Genomic DNA, 20,512 nt, shown 5'->3' on the forward strand with positions numbered 1-20,512 from the left:
CTGGACCGGGCCTGTGAACCCCTTGCCACCAGAGCGGAGCGCACGCACCTAACCGCTACGCTGCCAGGCGGCCCCTGCTTTCTGCTTTTTATAACACTTCTACGAGGAGAGACATAGTTCCTCAACCAACTGGAAACATCAGCTTGGCAGAGGCCATTCATAGTTACTCAACCAGCCAGTTTGTAAAAACATCACTTCTCCTATATTTGTCAAATAAGGCTAGATCACCAAGACCTTCTCTTTAGAGAGAGAATACAAAGGAGTCTTTTCACCAAGATAGCAAAGCTAGCAAATATATCCCCCCTCAGTTTTCTGACATTTAATTAGCAGAATCAAGTTTTTTATATAAACTAAAGCAAGAGAGGCAGACCCAGGGAGGGAAAGGAGGAGTATTTTTTGCCAGGTATCAACTCACAGAAATGTTGTATTCAATCTTCGTTTTTTCTTCTACTAACGTCCAATTAACATTTGTCAAAATTTTTTCTGTTTTAAATAAAGTGATCGTGTTCTGTATTATCTCCTGTATGTGGTTAATGGCATTTTGCATGGCCATTTGTCTTGGAAGGGAAATAGCACACAAACCTGTGACAAAGAAAAGCAAGCGTCTTAATAGAAAACTGCAAAGACGGCAAGGGGAAGCAAAAATGTTGCATGATGTAGTGAGATCTTGGCATCACCTGCATAGCCAAACCAGAGTGCTTAGAGCAAGGACAACTTTTTGCCTAAAATTTTCCAGAAGATTATCCAACTATCTGTTTCCTTTTGGCTGTATAGCTCACCTTTATCTCTCTCAATTGCTAAAGAATGTTTTACAAGTTTCCTTTCGTTCCCTATAGCTAGAGACATGACTCGCTATTTCAAGACACCCAATCAGTATTTCTCAAAGTGTAGAAAACTACCTGTGTCTTCCACAGGTAGAAGGGTTACTTATTAAACTATGCAAATTCCTGGGCTCCACCCCATACCTGGAGAATCAGATTGGCCTGGGAATTTGCATTTTAACACGTTCTCCAACTGATTCTTATACATAATAAAATTTAAAGGCCACTGCAATAGGGATCCCTCAGATCTAACCTCTCTGTTCCCTGGCCAGCAAATCTACATGTCCAGAACTTGCAGCTGTTTGTATTTTCTTGAGGTATGAATTCGAAGTTACAGTTATGAGGCTCGCCGACCAAAAAGAAGAATTTAATAAGTGAGTGAGCTTAGACTACTCACTCAGAATTCCATCTCAATAAAACTGTTCTCTCTTTGTAATTGTATACAAAATAAAGAGTTAAAACGGCTTCTAAATGTCTCAGTTTAGCTTTATTGCCTTCTCTTCAGGCCACTATGTACAATAATAGTAGTTGAAATTTGGGAGATTCAAAGAGGTCTGGAGGCATATCCCTCTCAGTTCACTATGGTCCAAAGCAAAGATGTGACTGTATGCTGAAGAATTAGAAGCTGTCAGTTTTGGATTTATTTTTTTTTTTTTTTTAAAGATTTTATTTATTCATTTTTTCCCCCCCAAAGCCCCAGTAGATAGTTGTATGTCATAGGTTCACATCCTTCTAGTTGCTGTACGTGGGACTCGGCCTCGCGTTGGACGGAGAAGTGGTGCCTCGGGGCGCTCCCGGGATCCGAACCCTGGCCGCCAGCATCAGAGCGCGCGCACTTAACCGCTAAGCCACGGAGCCGGCCCAAGTTTTGGATTTAGAATTCCCATGGCTGATGGGCCGGCCCCGTGGCTTGGCGGTTGAGTGCGTGCTCCGCTGCTGGCGGCCCGGGTTCAGATCCCGGGCGCGCACTGACGTGCCGTTTCTCTGGCCATGCTGGGGCCGTGTCCCACATGCAGCAACTAGAGGGATGTGCAGCTATGACATGCAGCTATCTACTGGGGCTTTGGGGGAATAAATAAATAAATAAATAAAATTAAAATTCCCATGGCTGAGATCACACAAGGAGAAAATTTATTCATTTGCCTCATTACATCCTACCCATATGATGGAGCAACAGCCACTTTCCAGTTGCTCTGGGGAAACATGAGTATATGTGGACCACTTGGTGGCACCAATACATTTGAATGAACTCCGTGTTTAAGAGGATCCTGGAAGAGTATGAGGAGGGATCTCTTAAAAGCATTAGACCAGTGGAGGAAGTTGGTTTGAAACTCTTACGATAAAACTCAATTCTGTCAAATACTTGTTAAACGTGTGCCAGATAGTATTTCTAGAAAGGATGAGCATTGATTCTGAGAGGATAAAGTTGCTAATTTATTTGTTTCCTAATAAATTAAAGAAAATTCTGAGAATTAGTTAACACAATCAAAAATTTATAAGAGAAGAAAAAAACATTACCATGATAGTAAAACCCCTTGTTGGTCTTGCCTTTGAGTATCAGAGTAGGAGGATGCACAAGGAAGAAAGCATGGGAGAAACCTAGATGTTGTATCCTAAGCAAAGAGAGCAGAGTGGGTCTGGATCCCTGGGAGCCAAAGGAAATTGGTGGTAAGGGAGATGTGAGCAAGCCTTCAGGGATCGAACTAACTTCACTTATGCTCCAGTGTAGGCTTTTGCTGATCCAAGCACACTTTTCCACTGCAAATAAGAACAAACCCATAACTAGGGAAAAGAGAGTTGCCAGAAATCTGCCCCATTTACTAGCCCTATTCACATACTAGAGCCCCTGGCTTTGAGGTGGGCTGTCACAGGAAGTTCTGCAATAGTGTTGATGGGGTATAGTTTCAGGAATGGACAGGCCTGTGAAAAGACACAAGCAGAGAAGTGATGTCTCTTGTGCGTAGGATAGGGTAAATTCACCAAGCTATTTGCCCATTTAGAAGAATTTTCCTTCAACATTATACTTCCACTGACCTCTCATTAGTTCCATGCTTTCCAAGAAACCTTCTAATTACTAATTTGGTTTATCAAGGAAATTGGTGTTAAAGGTGAATACCCTGAATAATGATCACAATTATTTCAGACATAGAAAGAAATTTCCTCATTATAAATTAATAAATTGATTTTCTGCTTTATCCATATTCTCCTGTGAGTGCAGTGTATGTAAATCTCCAGCAGTCAATCAATTCTGGATGCGCTGACAGAATCAGCTCTCTGCACCAGCAAAGCTGAGGACCAGGCCATGGGATATGGGATGATACTAAGGTCCTACTCTAAGACTTTGGGTAATCCCACCCCTGCCCTCCCCCTACCCCCTTGACCCCACAGCCACTGATTATCTCATTCTGGATTTCTCTATTGACCATGTATCTATTTGTTATTTTATCATATTTATGCATTTTATTATCAATAGCCTCAAATTTCTTCTAGAAATAGGCAACTGTGGCAGAGCCTGCTAATTGTCTCCCAATATCCATTCTCCTCTTTTTCCTTTACCAATAGAATCTCTGAGTTTTCGCTGAACACATGGCCAGCCAGGTAACGATAATATTTCCCAGCTTCCCTTGCCCATGTGTGCCCATATGACTAAGTTCTGGCCAATGGGATGTGAGTGGTAATGATATATACAAATTCTGGATTGTGCCCTTAAAAGGAAGCTGCTTACCCTCCATTGCCACCTCCCCCATTTTCCCTTTCCAGTTGGTTGGATTGAAGATATAGTGGTAGTGAGCTGGCTTGTACCCAGCAGATATGAGCAACACTCCAGGGAGTAGAGGAGCAACAAATGAGAAGGATCCTGGATCTCTGGACAACTTTATGGAGCAGACCATCCCACTCTTCCAGACTTTTCAATGGAGGGGGAAAAAAAACCCTCATCTTGTTTAAGCCACTGTTAATGTGATTTCTGTTAAACTGGCTGAACTAATATCCCAATTAATACATATTCCATAAATAATGAGTGAATGAAAATGAATGATTTCATAATCAATTCCTTGAGCTCCATAAGAAATGTCCCCCTGACCCCCAACAATAATCTATTTGCATTATTCTCCCCAGTTAACTAATGAAAGATAGATATACTTTACCTAATGTCCTGGCCGAATAAGTCATCATGTATGAATTTATTCCCATAGTCATTAACGATATTACTTGTATATACAATATAAACTTAAAAACAAAACATACAAATAGTTAGAACCAAAACATTAATCAGTTGTCCAAATTGAGGCAAATTTTGTAGTTGTTTTGTAGATATTGCTTGAATGTAATACACTGGGGTGGAAATTAGTTTTCAATCTTAATGAGAAAAAAATAGATTTTGTGGATTCTGGGAGGGATAAGAGCATTAAGAGAAGAGCTCTCCACAGCTGCTGCTTTCAGCAGCAGCCACACAAAGCCAGCAAGGTGGCAGCCATCACAGGCCTGGCTGTGGAACCTGCAGGGTGGGGAGAAACCTCAGCAACAGCAGGCGGTGCTGACCACAGGTGGGACAGGAGTGTGCACCTGCCACAAGCATTTGCCACAGCGGCACAAGAGGCTCCGAAGAAGCAGGCAGGAACTGTGGTGGGGTCTGGAGAGATGCCGTGCAGAAACACTAGCACATTTGTAGGCCTTGGCTCTGCCATTTATTAGCCAGGTAATTCGGGGCCAGTTAACCACTCTGAGCCTTGTGTCCTTCACTGAAAAATGGAGTTAATAGCAATATGTCCTTCAGAGAGTGTTTCCCAAACTTGACTGAAAACTAGAAGCACCTAAAGTGCTTCCTTAAGATACTGCCTCCCATGCTTCTTCCCCGCAGATTCTGTGTGTGTAGGTCTGGGGTGACATCAAAGGGATTCTTAACATCAGACAGATTTGGGAAACACTACAAAACCATAGTCAAATGTTAGCTAATATTTCATTGACTTGGTTTTAGGCCAATTCTTTGCACAAACAAAAACTGAAGAAGCTCAGATGTTGGTTATTATACTTTTCCTTTGGAGCATGGAAGGACCCAAAGTCTTTGAACACCACAGGTTTGTTTGAACTCCAAATTTAATTCCCAGACCACGTCCACAGGTATAAAGTGTAAATCCACAGGAAAGATGGTGAGGAATATGATACTCCATTAAAAAGAGGACTTCTCTTTTGGGAGTTAGGGCATCTGACTCCCTGACCTAACATGCTATTCTCTTTGTTTTGATTTCTCCACATGCCAGATGGAGAGGGTAATAGTTGCTCCCAAAAAGAAGATATTTTAAAAATACCGTACTTCTGGGGTCTTCTAGGACAGGAGGAAAATAGCAAAGAAGAGAAAATCCTGAGCTGCAAATTGGATAATATCAGGAAACTCTGTACGTCTACCTCCAGATTAAAGTTCCTCGGGAGGTGTGCAGGTGTTCTTAAACCACATTATTCAAGCGCTTTTTCTCCCTCCTAGAAGCAGGTTTGGTATTCATCTGACTGGGAGGTGGTGGGGGTGTTCTCGGGATTTCTAGCAACTTCTCCAGCTAGCTCACACAGTACTGTCACAAATGACGAGGTGCCCTAATGCTGTCAGCAGATGCACCGGGCTCTTTGGATCTTCCCTGGCGTCTCAGCACCAAGACGCTGCCACCACCAGATTGCCCAGAAATCCACCAGCTAGCCATGGGGAAAAGGCTCTGAGAGATTGGAAAGGAAACCAAGTTTTGTTGGTTACAGAAGATTTTGTTGGTTTGGCAGAAGATTACAGATAATGTAATCTTCTGCCAAAATTTCTCAAGAAATTAATTTTTAAAAATTAGGCCTAAATACATAAATATAACTAGATCCTTAATTCAAAAATTTACAAAATCTTTCTTCTCTTAGTATATTTAACCAGCATTTCAGTTTTTGCTCTAATAGCTATAGGGATTGGAATGCTCTAGATAGGGTATTATTTTTTCATGCTTCCTGACAGCTATCAAAAAACAGCATTTACATGCTCAATAACATTTATTGGGCATTTACTAAATGTCAGATATTTGACTAAGCATCACCTCAATCCCCAACTGGAAATTGAGGTTCCACAAGTCTGGGAAACTTGTCCAAGGTCTCTCAGCCTGTGAATGGTGAAGCCAGGATCAGATCACAAGTCCATCTGACTCCCACATCCATAACAATTACTTGATTTTTGGTCACATTCACACTGTCATCATAAATAAACTTTCCTCTGAAAGTTGCTTTCTACTTAAAAGAATGTATTTTTCAAATCTAATTTAAAAAATGGTTAACTTTAGGGGCTGGCCCTGTGGCCTAGTGGTTAAGTTGGGCACACTCTGCTTCAGCGACCCAGGTTCACAGTTCAGATCCCAGGCACAGACCTACACCACTTGCCGGCCATGCTGTGGTGATGACCCAAACAAAATAGAGGAAGATTGGCACAGATGTTAGCTCAGGGCAAATCTTCCTCACCAAAAAACAAAAGGTTAACTTTATTATTGGGTAAGATGACAAGTGCTACAAAATAAATAAAAATAAATAAATATAAATAATCATGAGACATGATGTTTTCCTACCATTTGTGGTGACTCTATTTTTTGTTCAGCCAGATTATGAATATCAGGAGCCAAGAGTAAGCTAAAAATTCCTTTAATTCCAGACCATGCTATCACAACTCCCCATCTCCAATTATATTCATAACTCAAATGCATCAGAATAGGGCTCACTAACACAACAGTTAGCAACCTGTGGAGAAAAAAACGTTTTTTTTAAAATCACACCTTGTGTATTAATGTTATTCACATTGAAATTATACACTAAATATTACATTTCATATAAAATTTCATATTTTTAATTTCATATAAAATAATCCAGTTTATTGATCTGTTGTTCAAACTTTCTGGAACTAACCAAATCTACTGTCTAAATTTTGCATATAATACTCAAATCTTGAAAAATCATGCTAGAAGTTCTACACAAATATAAGGAATTATCATTAACACTACTGCGTACTGTTTGGATTTTGGTAGTAAATTCCTGCAAGGAAACTTCTTCAAATAACATTGACAAGCTCAATCTAGTCACTGGAAGGCCATGACTGGATTCAGAAATTAGGCTGAGAGGACATGCATGTCATAGCCAAAAAGTAAACTTATTGTAGACACGTTAATAATCTTAGCTCAACCAAATTTTTCTTGAGCTTCCACAAGAATCATACACTAAATATCACATAAATAACTTCAATTTATGCCATCTTTCTCTATAAATCATTTTTCTACAGGATGCTGTGCCAAAATTTAGAATCTATCTTTGGGGGCCCTGCATCAAAAGAATATCAGTGCTGTCCTTCAAATGAGATTTCAGCAGAAATAAAATTGACATGTTCTCAGCCTCAAAAAATACAGTGTATATCAGTTGCTCAGTTGAGAACTTCACAAGACAATTTGAGAATTCCTGTCATTGAGAAACAGAAAATCTACAATTACCATCTATAATGTATACAATTCGTTTGGGCAAACTTTTCTTCCTTGCATTTAAGCCTTTTGCAAAGTAATTCTTACCAACATTTTCAGCCCTACTAAAGAATCTTTCTCTAAAATACCATTGAGTCCAGCCAAAATAGAACAACTTATGTCGTTTCCTGATACCAAAAGCAGAGAAGTAGTATAGCAAAGGCTCTGGAGTCAGTCTACCTGGGTTCAAATTCACTAACTATGTAAACTTAAGCCAGTTATTTAACCTAAGCTTCCATCACTTCATCTACAGAATGGAGATAATAATTGTACTTGCCTCAAAGGATTATCATGAAGACTCAAGTAAATGAGGCAACACTCATAGGGCTTAGAATGATGTTTGAATGTAGTGAGCACCCAGTACATGTTAGAAATGATTATTATGTCCAGGCCTTTATTTGGCGCATCCTCTCTGAAATGTTTTTCTCAACAAGTCTCTTATGGAAAGCCCACCCATACTTTGAGGGCCCCTTAGGATGACTACCTCCATTAAAGCCTTTCCTCTAGTGAGATGGAACCATAAGTTCGCACAAAATCTCTGGCACTCACTAACCATTTGACCTTGGGCAAGGTACTTTGCCTTTCTTGGCCAGTTTCTTTGTCTATAAAATGAAGATGATAATTCTTATTTCCTAGTGTCGTTATGAAGTTGAAATGAGATCATGAATGTGTAGCTGAGTCCAATAATGTGCAGAAAGCCCTATATCTTTCTTCATTCTCTGTGATCAATCTTAACTTGCACATGAGCTCCCACAGTGGAAAGAAACATAAATTGCATACACATCTTTCTGTGTGGGACGGACTATCTGAGTTGCACGCAGTGCCTTCAGAGTCAATAGAAGCAATATTCCATGAGAACAACTTATAAAGTAAGCTCCCTTGGCCAGGCCTATCCTGAGTGGAAATGACAATGTTTTTGGAGACACTGTCATGAATTCTTATGGAAGACACAACTACCACGAGTGGGAAATGTCATTCTAGAAACAGCATGTTTGTTGGAGTCAAGTTTAAATGCAAACTCTGTCCTTACAAGTTGGGTGACTCTAGGCAAGTTTTTAACCTCTCTGGGCTTCATCTGTGAAATGATGCAATATAATATAACACCTACCTCACAGAGTTGTATTAATATTAATGACATAATACATATTAATAAATGGCTTTATCATAGCTATGATAATAATAAATGATGAGGAAAGTCAACAGAAGTGTTAGAAGCCATTAATCTAGTCCAGTGATGCTCAAACTTTAACAAGCATGTTGAAACAGTGTCCTGGACCTCATCTCCAGAGATTCAATTCAGCGAACTGGGATGGGCCCATGAATTTTCATTTTTATCAAGCTCATGTGTTATCCTGATGCTGCTGTTCTGCCCCTTCTTATTTAACAGATGAAACTTGAAGAGTAAACAGACTTTACCCCAGTCACGCAGCAAGCTATTGTCAGGACCTTGACAACAACCCAGGTTTCCTGACTCCACGTCCAGAGCTCTTTTTGCTATAACCCACTGCTTCCCAATTATAATTCTGGGCTCAAGAACCTAAGTCCAGTGAGCAAACTTTAAAATATAATTCTTACCTTACAAGATTCACTGTTGTAAATAAGATGAGCATGAAAACTACAGTGTGAAATCCAAAATACTTCATTTCTCCACACCCAATTACAATGCCAAAGAAAGTATATATTAAATGTTGGTATACAGATGAAAACATTATGAGGAACCTAGGATGAATGGAAAGGAAATTACATTTTCAACAACGTGTTTTTTAAATAGTTTCTTTTTCAAATAAAAGCATGTACCACATATCTGCCGTTCTTGCCTTAGCAGAGGTCTTTTCCTCCATCACTGTTACAATCAACATTTACAAGTCTTTTGTTGGAATTAAGATACACCCAGTTCCATATTGCCCATTACCCTCATCACACCAACCTGGGGGCTGCTTCTCACAACAGAACAGCAAGAGCAAGTTAGAAAAATAAGGATCCCCACGCCCCCAGCTTGGTGATGTGACAGTTTCACTGATGTCAGCTGGTATCGTATCAGCTGTCAGTCCTGCCACAGCTAAACCCAGAGCTGAGGTTGCTGCAAGGATCCACCTAGCTAACCTTGACTTTGTGATAGGTGACTGGATCACCTCAACACCCTCTGCACAACTTCTCCCTTTGTGATTTGCAGGAAAATCCCTTACCTTGAAAGTCTCTCCTGTCTGCTTTCCCATCTACGGAATTCCTAACACCCTTGTAAGGCTAACTCTAATCCATACTCTTCACAAAACCATCCAAAGCACTCTTACTGGAAATGATCTTCCTCTGAATCCCTACAGTGCCGACTGTCTACACCACCATGATTCTTAAGCAGAGAAGAGCATTAGAACCACCCAGATTGCTTTCCAAAAATCTACACGCCTAGCCCCACCCCCAAAGGCTCTTACTGAGTAGCCCAGAACACAGTGGTTAGGGCTTGGGGCTGTTCTGGTTCCATGTGGTAACGGGCCTAGGTCAGGGCCAGGTCTGATTTCTACAGGCAGCTCTCAAGTCCCGCCTCCTCCTGGTCCCTTCTATTGAGACTTTCCCTTTCAGCTGACTGGGTGAGTGTGTCTGTCCCACAAACCAGTCTCCTTATAGGTGGGTCTCAAAATCTACACTTGGACAGAAGTGTTAGGAAGCCTCATTTTAGCTGCAGATATAAACCATGTTCCCTGATACAGCATTACTCCAGTCAAGAAGATACTCTGAATCCTATCTCTTGATTCAATTGATTCAGAGCTCCTAGAAGGGAAAGGTATGAGTCTCAAACCCCAATGCTTCATTTCCTGAAAATTCACAAATGATGAGTAACTGACTGAGTAGAATACTTTTTTAAATGTCTCCATGGGACCTGAAAAAAATGCTTTACATATAGTAGTATCCCAATAAACATATAATTATTTACACTTAGTATTAGTTTCTTACATAAACATGTCCACCACTTAACAACGAGCACCGTCTGAGAAGGGACTTATTTTCATGGCTCCAAACCTAAGATACAATGTCCAGGCCACAGGAGACATTAAGAAAGGATTGGTTAAATAGGTGACAGAATAAACAATTGAATGGATTGAATAGTAATTTATAATGATGCTGACAGACAGTATGACTGAGCTTAGGAAACTGTCCAAATTCAGACAAAAAGTATATGTTCTATGAACTGGTTCTTCCCAAGCTTCTGGATTTCAACAACTCGTAAATTGTCATTCACATATCCTCAAAACTAGTATAGTTACAGGTGCCAATCTTTTTCTTTTGCCAAGTAGAGTTATAAAAAAAAGTACCATCTTCTATCACTGGAATTTCATAAAAGAAATATCGTTTTAAACACTCAAAAAGTAGGAAGGACATAATTTCAGAAGAATGGATAGTCCTTTACAGTAAAGAAATGAATCTTCATGGGAAAACTCAAGATTATGGTTTAGTTTTCTCATTTCAACATTTGCTTTCTTCTGATGTGAGAATTTCTACACTAGACTATGATTCAGTGTTAAATAATTCTGAAACAATTCTGTAATTTAGCCCAGTCTCTCAGAGAAAGGCTAACTCATTTGTCTGAGAAGACAGGCAAATGGTTTTCCCTCTGTCCAGAGATGTCCATATGACAACTTGCATTACCAGGTGTAAAGGGGAGGTAAGAGTTTTGCTGGTGTTGAATCTTTCTGCTACCTTTCTTTTCTAGCTCTTCCCATATTGGGATACTGTCATTCAGGTCATTATGAAGGAAACAAAGGAATATAGTATTTTTTAAACTTCCCACAATTCAAAGTAAATTTTTATCAAAGAGATATGCATAAAAAGCAGTATGGTCTCTGAGCCACTGACACATTATTCATAATAGAAATATCAATGTCAATAATTTTTGGTACCTTAAGTTCTTTTCAAATATAACTGGTAGTGAGATTAAATATTAAAAGGCAGAAAAAAGTTATAAAAAGGGAATTTTATTAGTGTCCGTGAAGGCAGAACCATTTAAGCACTAAAATTCTATGAGATCTATACCAAATACATACTAGAACACTTACTTAGTAATTATGAACTCCATCCTCGGTTTAAAGCTTAAGGAATCCAAATTCAGTCCTACTGCGATTAAAGCAACCATACCTGACATTCCCAAAAATTCCACTGTGGAGAAAAAATATGAATAAAGTTAGTTGCTTTCAAATCTGCATACTGAAGTACTTTATCTTAAGTGAATAATTGGCGGGAAACTTTAAGAGTAGTAGTTTTTGGAAAGTTGCCTCAAGGGATTGGCCTAATCCTGTAGATCAGCAGTCGGCAAACTTTTTCTGTAAAGGATCATATAGTAAATATGTAGTCTTTGCAGGCCATACGGTCCCTGTTCCAACTACTCCACTCAGCGGCTGCAGTGCCTAAGCAGCCACAGATAATACGTAAATGAATGACTGTCAAATAAATAACAAACACTAAAACTGAATTTCACATAATTTTCGCATGCCACAAAATATTCTTTTTTCGGGTTTTTTTTTTTTTTAATCATTTTAAAATGTAAAAACCATTCTTAGCTCACGGGCTGTATAAAAATAGGCATATTTGGCCCACGGGCCACAGTTTGTCAACTTTGCTGTAGATCATCACTGAGGTTAGGGCTGATGGAAAAAGAAGTTTCACAGCCTCTGCCCAGCCCCTCAGGGACGTTGTGTTGCATGTCCTAGGGGTCGTGGTCCATGCTCAGTGCTTCCATGGTGACCGCAGGTCCTGCAGCCTGCTGTCCTTTTGCCTGATATAGACTCCCCTAAAATTGTAACTCCTTTGGCTCTGAACAAATGTAGTCTGAGGCAGGAAAACCAACTATGACAAAAGTTTGAATATCATAAAAACCAACAGTCCCAGGCTGCAGAGCCTTCAAATAGCATATTATAAACAGACAGAAAGGAAGGGAAAGAACAGGCAAGGTAGGAACAGAAGCACTTTGGAGCAGGGCAGAGCTGGTTGCTCTGGGAATGTGACCTCCCCTTTCTCCATTTGTGTTCTTGCCTCTGTAAAATGGGTGTAAAAGAATAATGCCTCATAGAGTTGTCGTGAGGATTAAATTAGGTAACATGGGGTACCAGCCCGGTGGCATAACAGTTAAGTTCGCACTCTCCACTTCTGTGGCCCAGGGCTCCTGGTTCGGATCCTGGGCGCAGACCTAGTCACCGCTCATCAAGCCATACTGAGGTGGTGTCCCACATAGAAGGAACTACAACTATGTACTGGGGCTTTGGGAAGAAAAAAAAAGAGGAAGATTGGCAACAGATGTTAGCTCAGGGCCAATCTTCCTCAAAAGAAAAAAGCCTTTAAATTAGGTAACATGAAAAGTGCTCGGTACGTTTTTAAAATAATCATTATCCTTATGCTCTTAATTGTTTTTATATGTTCACTTTACTGCTTAGTAAATTAATACTGTTTGTTAATTTGAAGTGGATTTTTTTATTCTTTGGTTTATCTAATCACTCAAGTCCACTTTAGATGTCTTTTTATCTACTTATTTAACTGAATTTAATATAAATAACCAACGATAATAAAACTAGTACTGCTGGGAACTGTCTTTCGAAATCTTATTTCCAATTCCCTATAATTAGAATTACTGAATTTTAAAGCTTATCATATTCAGTAACAGTCACTCAGAGACAACACCTATGAGGAAACCACTAAATAACTTTATTTTAAAACCGACATCATCTTATTTAGTATAATCTCAATGTTATAGGAATATGTGGGGTGAATGTATGTATTTTTTTTAAAGGCTGAGAACATACACCAAAATGTATCAGTGGTTAAATTTATAACAGAGGTTTATGGGTGATTTTTTTGTCTTCTCTGACTTTTCAGAATTTTTCCAAAATTCTACAATGAACATGTATTACTTTTATAATTAGAAAAACAAAGTTTTTAAAAAATTACAAATGCTATTACATTAAATTGTATTTTAAATGTTCCAGAAGAGGGGGAAAAGTCATGGAACATGTTATAAAGGAAGTAATTTTCATTAGCATAAACCCAAGGAGTTAAAAATAGAGTTGTAAAGTTTTTCTGACTCAGTGGAAAGAAATCATCACAGAAAATTGATGCTGCAGACAAGTGGCTCTTTCAATCAATCTCTGTCTCTCTCCGGTCTAGAAAAAGTGAATGTCCTCCTCTAGGAGAATCAAAGAGATTTTTGTTTCCTTAAAAGCAACAGCATTCAGGAAGGGATGTTTCCTAACTAGAATATACTAACTAGGGTGATGACTGCAGGCCTTGGACATCTGTAGCCTAGACCAATGACACCGTGAAGAAGAGACAGCAGGAGCAGGCAAGAAGGGGAAGCATTGTTCGTAGGGAGTTTTAAAACAAAGAAAACTGACTAAAAATTGTCTGCTTTTTATTATCTCCATTCCCCAGAAATTCTGAACAATGTCACTTGATAAACTATTCCTCCTGCTAGGATAGACCCCTCCCATCACCTCTCTTGGCATGCCTCTGGCCTAGACTTTTATATAACCCACTGTCTTTCATGAATTATACATTGACTCTCTTAAAGTGCCTTTCATACACTAAATTCAAACTTTCTTCCATGGGTTGATACATTAATATTTCCAGCCGCACTACCTGTCAACCAACAATGTTCCATAAGCATTGCATCCTTTGTCCTTGTAGCAATGTCTGTGCAATTTTTTGACTGTTTTATTTCATGAAAAAGAAAGAATGTGCCAATACAAGTGATTTCTAAAAGTCCAGATTTCATGAATTTAAGACAATAGAGACAAAAATGGAAATCACTATATAGGCTCAAAAAGGCGACTCTCTAACCTCAATCAGACACTCCCTGGACTTAGGCCAGGTGACGGTGTGTTCATTCGTGAATGAAAAAAATATAATTAGATAACATGACAGAAACGTAACATAAGAGAATGTGTAAATGAGAATTTTATCTATGTTTAGCTTTCTGGCAATGGAACTTCCCCTTATAATGGTGCCTGTTACTGACTTTGCTGTTAGGAACTGATTAAGTGTAAGAGTAAAGGACTGTCCAAAGCTGTTTTTTAATTCCTGAAGCAGAGGAAACTGTAATGAAAGAGGGAGGGGTATTAGTTTCCTGGGGCTGCTGTCACCGAGTACCACAAGTGTCTTAAACAACAGGAATTTACTGCCTCACAGTTCTGGAGGCTAGAGGTCCAAGGTCAAGGCTTTGGCAGCAGTGTCTCCTTCTGAGAGCTGTGAAGGAGAATCTCTACCAGGCTTCTCAAGCACTGACTGGAAGCACCTCCAGTTTTTAGAAGGAAAGGGGAAGGGAATCAACATGTATTGGCGGCCCTACCTTGAACCCAGTGGTGTGCTAGTAAATGTTTAAAACCAGCTCTCTGTGGGTTACAAAAAAAAAAAAAAAAAGCACTGATTGGAGGTATCTGTCAATTTCTATTGTGTAAATACTCCCACAATGGCCAATTTCAAGCTACCAATCGCTATACCACTTCAGCATAGAGTTGGAAAGAGATGTGCACAATCAGCTCTTGTGAGCCAGTAAGTGCTATCTCCAGCACACCAGCATGAGTCACATAACCCACATTATCTCACTAATGCCTGCAATACCCCTATAAATTTATATCACTTTAATTTTTTTTTTTTTTTTTTTTTTTTGCTGAGGAAGATTCGCCCTGAGCTAAAATCTGTTGCCAGTCTTCCTTTTTGCTTGAGGAAGATTAGCCCCGGGCTAGCACCTGTGCCAATATTCTTCCACTTTGCACGTGGTCACTGACACAACATGGCTGATGAGTGGTGTAGGTCCACGCCCAGGATCCAAACCCGTGAATCCAGGCCGCCGAAGCAGAGCACGCCGAACTTAACCACTAGGCCGTGGGGCAAGCCCCTATACTACGTTTATAAATGAGGAAACTACCTGAACTTTAGAGAGGTTAAGTAATATTCCAAGGTCACCAAACTGAAAAATTGTGAAGCTGGGATTTGAACTCATGTCTGCTTAACTCCAAAGCTTTTCAAGGACTAGTATCGGTTTATTCAACCAACATGTGTTAAATTACTTTTGGGTGTATGGCAAGTGCTAGGCTTGGCTAGGGGAACACAGAAAAGGGAACAAATAAAAGATGAATAAGAGACAGCCTTCCCCTCAAGGAACTCATGGTCTAGTGGAAGAAATGCAAATATTAAATTTTAAAAAATTTCTTCAGAGATTTAAGGCATTCATTAAAGGTTCACAGGGGAGGGAAAAAAAAAGGAGAAAGTTGAAGGAAATGACCCTTCAGTGAATGTTTTCTATAGCTTTGCTGATTCAGGGCAGTGGACAACACCCAGTGGCAATTTATCTGTAGAGGAAGCAGTGCTTTTAGGTAACTGGAGGTGAAAAGAGGAGTAATTAACCTCTTGAAACCTGGGGTCTTTCATGTAAGGAAATTGCTCCACTGTGTGAGGTGAGAGAAGAAGCAGAATTTGACCATTTTGCCATAGTTATTTGGCTTTTGGGGACTGGTTACCTTAAGCCAGTAAAAACTTTAAGTCCCAATATCACTGGATTAAACTAGCAAATGATTGTTGAAGGTCTACCAGTGCTGGGCACTCTGACACCTGCTATTAGTCCACCCTCCTGCTTCTCTTCCAGATACAAATACCCCTCATTTCTTCCCCTCCTTTCCTGCCTCCTAGCCTCAGGGAAGGGCTGCCATTTCTACCCTCAATTTGGTACCCATTGAATTGAAGACCGTTGAGCTGGAAAAGACCTCAGGAGCATCTCTCCCAACTTTCTTGTTTCAGGGATGGGTTGCTAAGTGTCAGAGCAGAAATCAGCTCAGTGCTGATTCCTCTTGCAGGGGACTGCCAGTGACTAAATGTAAGGTTAAAAGATGGGGTTCAAGAAAGAATAAGAGAGCAAGCACATATAGGAGAAATGCAAAGAAAAGGGACATGGAGTTGAAATTAAGGGGATGTTAACAAACCAGGAAAGAGCTAGAGGTGGCAGAAAGATAATACGACAAGATGCACAGAGGGACCACAACAAGGGGGAAGTAGTTGGAAAGAAGCAACTGGATTTGAGGTCAAGGGAAAACAAAGATGCATAAAGTTCACTTTTGTATTTGTTTCTGCCTTACCAATGTAGAAAGTCATGTACACCATCGAAATGCAAAGAATGACATTAGTCCGTGTATTGCTAAAATAGTCAGTCAATATAAACTCAATGATTCTTGCACACCAATATCCACATATTATGCTTCCCAAAATGTCCAAGGAGAGGCTCACAACTATGTGTAACTCTAGACAAAGAAAATAAGAAAAGAAAAAGAAGCTGAACTATAAATTTATTGATTCTTTCACTGACGACATTTGGGTCTATGTACTTTGGTTTTCTCTTCAGATTTCGAGTGGGGACCTTGTTCTTCAGCAGACGGGAGTTTCCCATGAAAGCCTGGCAAAAGAGGCTCTCTGGGGATATACTTCCCTTACAGTCTGCAGCTTGAGGTTTGCCAATCCAGGGACAGCAGACTCAACTGCCCTCAGGAGCCTGGCAGGGACCATAAATGTGAAAAGCCTGTGACAAACTGGAGAGTGAATGTCCAACCAAAGCACCTCCAAATTCAAATTTTTTACAAACTATGTCAAGGCCAAGCAAACTGTGTCCAGAGTCCCTACCAATCTGCAGTCCATTTGTGACCCCTGCCCCCAGCCCAGGTGGCATTTCGGAAATGGAGAGGAGAAATTTTCTGTAGGCACAATAACTGGGGACAACAGTGGCAGTTAGTAAGCAGGTATCAGGCAATGCTGAGAGTAGTCCTAAATAACAAAGATTGTCCCACCCCAAATGCCTATGGCTCCCCCATGGAGAAGAACTGCCAACTTCTCTTTATCACCAATATTTCTTTCTCCTTTTAGTACTTCTCTTCTCCTACAACTATCACATAAACATATCAGGAGGACACTTTTTCCCTCTTCATACTGTGATTTTTCCCCCTTTTTTTCTCTACTACACCACATCTGGAAACGTAGCAAGGCAACAGGCTCCATGTCCCGGTGAACTTTAACCACATGAATCTGACTAGTGTCAGTTCCAGGACCTAACTCTCCAATACTGCTCGAACCATTCTGCTTTCACCCTCAGACTCAAATCCAGAACCAAGTTGATTCTTAACATCCACTCGTTGAGGTCCAGATTGATCCAGGAAAGAAGTAAATCTGAGCCAGATGACACATGTGTATGTGCATGCATGCACATGTGCACATGCATATTGAGGGAAATTAAATAACTTCTTTAACATTCTTTCCCCCCTTAAAGTCCAAAAAAACACATAGATGGTAATTATTTTCTTGTTACCTGATATACTGTTTTAATCGGTCCAAGAATAAAGTACAGGAAAAGCAGTAAAGTGAAGACATCTTAAATGTATTTTAATTTCAGTATGAATTGAAATGCACCAAAGAAGAATGATTTTAGAAAATATACAGACAAAAGAATGCTCCTACCCCCAAACGTGGAAATGTGAAATAAGTTGGTCCGAAAAATTCCAAAAACAATGGATGTGAGGCCACAGATGATCATTGATTCTCCTCTAATGATATCAGCATGTATGTTGGAAATGCCTGGAAAAGGAAATATAAAATATAATTTAATACAGTACATGCAAATGATGCTCTTGCACATGAAACACAAAAATAGAAGAGAAGGAATATGCTAGGAAAAAAGAAGGCAGCCATGACTGGGATGGATCTGTAAGACAATCGTAATCACCACTTTTTAACTTCTCTGTTGTGCCTCCTATATCTCCAATGGCAAAGGTGCATGACAATAGCACTCTTTGAAGTGTTCATGACCTCAAACCATACTTGAGCTTCAGAATGAGATGAAACACTTCTCAGGACACTAAGTTTAGCTTAAATAAGCATGAATCGTTAGACTCCAAAAGAATCACATTTTAGAAATAACTATAAAATATGACCCAGCAATTCTATTTCTAGATATATACTCAAGAGGATTGAAAATGTATGTCCATACAAAAATTTGTACATGAATCTTCATGGAGCATTATTCAGAATAGTCAAAAAGTAGAAACAACCCATAGTTCATCAGCTGATGAATGGATAAACATACCTGGTCTGTCCCTACAACGGAATATTATTCAGTCACAGAAAGGAATGAAGTACTGACTGATCCATTTTACAACATGGATGAACCTTGAAAACATTATACTAACTGAAAGGAGCCAGACACAAAAATCACATATGGTTTGATTTATATGAAATGTCCAGAATAGGCAAATCCATAGATAGAAAACAGAGTAGTGGTGACCAGGGGATTGGGGGATGAGGGAGGAAGGAGTGACTGCTAATGGGTATGAGATTTCTTTTGGGGATTATGAAAATGTGCTACAATTAGATGGTGATTATGGTTGCATAATTGTAAATATATTAAAGACCACTGAATTGTACACTTTAAAAGCATCAATTTTATTAGTATGTGGATTGTATCTCAATAAAGCTGTTATAAAAAAATTAAGTACAAAATCTTATTGGCACTTAACATTCACTAATAGTTAGGTTTAATGGAAAACATAATTAAATTAATTGGCTAGTGATGTATAATTTATGAGTAGGGTGATAGTGACTGGTAGTTGCCCATCCAGTATCATCTTCTGTTCTTCTTAGTAACAAAACTGGTTTTATTCAGGGTGGCAATGTGCCAGGCTAAACAACCATTTTTCTCCAACTCCAGGGCTTCTAAGAGTGGCCACTGAGATATAAGTAGAAGTAACTGAGTAGGACTTTTGGGAAATTTCTTGGGAGGAGAGGTGACTTAGATGAAAGGAGCACCTTTCTGGACCTTGCCCTTCTTCCTCTTTCTGCCTGAAATATGGATGTGATGGCTGGAACTTGAGCAGCCAACTCATGATCCTAAGGATGTAAGCCATACATAAAGGATAGAGAGGCAGATAAACTCCACAATAGATTGCTATCATTTTTGCTTTAAATATTAATTACCTTTTAAAGAGATTGAAAATGTCTTATATTTTCCATATGTTTACCAATTATGGTGCTTTCCATTCTTTTATATAGATCCAAATTTCCATCTGATACCATTTTCTTTCTGCCTGAAGGACTTCCTTTAACATTTTTTGTAGTGTAGGTCTGCTGGTGATAAACACTTTCAGCTTTTATATGTTTAAGAAAGTCTTTATTTCATGTTTGCTTTTGAAAGATATTTTCACTGAGAATTCTAAGCTGGCAGTATTTTTCTTTTAGTGCATTAAAAATGTTGCTCCACAGGCCAGTGGCGTAGCAGTTAAGTTCACACATTCTGCTTCGGTGGCCTGGGGTTCGCTGGTTCAGATCCTGGCACAGATCTGCTCACCACTCATCAAGCCATGCTGAGGCAGTGTCCCACATAGAAGAGCTACAACTCTACAACTATGATACACAACTATGTACTGGGGCTGTGGGAAGAAAAAAGAGGAAGACTGGCAACAGATGTTAGCACAGGGCCAATCTTCCTCCAAAAAAAAAAAATTTAAAAAAAAGTGTTGCTCCACTATCTTTTGGCTGGCACTGTTTCTGAAAAGAAGTCTGTTGTCATTATTATTTTTGTTTCTCTGTATATAATGTGTCTTTTTTTCTCTGGCTGTCTTTAAAATTTTCTCTTTACCACTGATTTTTAGGAATTTGATTATTACGTGACATGGTGCAGTTTTCTTTATGTTTCTTAGACTTGGGATTTGTTGAGCTTTTTAAATCTGTGGCTTTATACTTTTCATCAACTTTAGAAATTTTTCATCCATTATTTCCTCAAATAATTTTTTGTTCCTCCCTCTCCCTCTCCTCTCTTTTAGAGACTTGTATATTAAGCCCCTTGAAGTTGTCCACAGCTCACTAATGTTCTGTTAATTTTTTTCCGTCTTTTTCTCTCTGCTTCATTTTGGATAGTTTCTATTGCTGCATCTTCAAATTCACTAATCCTTTCTTTTGCAGTGTCTAATCTGATGTTAATTCCATCCAGTATATTTTTTGCCTCAGATACTGTGATTTACATCTCTAGAAGTTTGATTTAGGTGTCTTTTATATCTACCATATCTAGTGGTGTGCTGATGAACTAGCTCTTCAAAATTAAAAAAGGCCCGATTTGTAACATTTGCCAATTCCATATGTAAACACTTCCACCATAACCAATTTGAA

General features: G+C 39.3%; 1 protein-coding gene across 1 annotated transcript in view; it reads right to left on the reverse strand.

The window, feature by feature from the left end:
- SLC9C2 (solute carrier family 9 member C2 (putative)) overlaps positions 1–20,512 on the reverse strand; it is an 88,330-nt gene that overhangs the window by 51,614 nt on the left and 16,204 nt on the right. Inside the window, exons 5-11 of the mRNA XM_087420594.1 lie at positions 17,813–17,929; positions 16,447–16,608; positions 11,386–11,485; positions 8,912–9,055; positions 6,401–6,569; positions 3,968–4,049; positions 416–582 (exon numbers count right to left, since the gene is read on the reverse strand). Coding sequence (XP_087276720.1) covers positions 416–582; positions 3,968–4,049; positions 6,401–6,569; positions 8,912–9,055; positions 11,386–11,485; positions 16,447–16,608; positions 17,813–17,929 — 941 coding nt within the window. The remainder of the gene's footprint in view (positions 1–415; positions 583–3,967; positions 4,050–6,400; positions 6,570–8,911; positions 9,056–11,385; positions 11,486–16,446; positions 16,609–17,812; positions 17,930–20,512) is intronic.

Source organism: Ceratotherium simum, chromosome 2 (genome assembly GCF_057802395.1).
Source record: "Ceratotherium simum simum isolate JZ-2026a chromosome 2, ASM5780239v1, whole genome shotgun sequence".
Taxonomy (NCBI): Eukaryota; Metazoa; Chordata; class Mammalia; order Perissodactyla; family Rhinocerotidae; genus Ceratotherium; species Ceratotherium simum.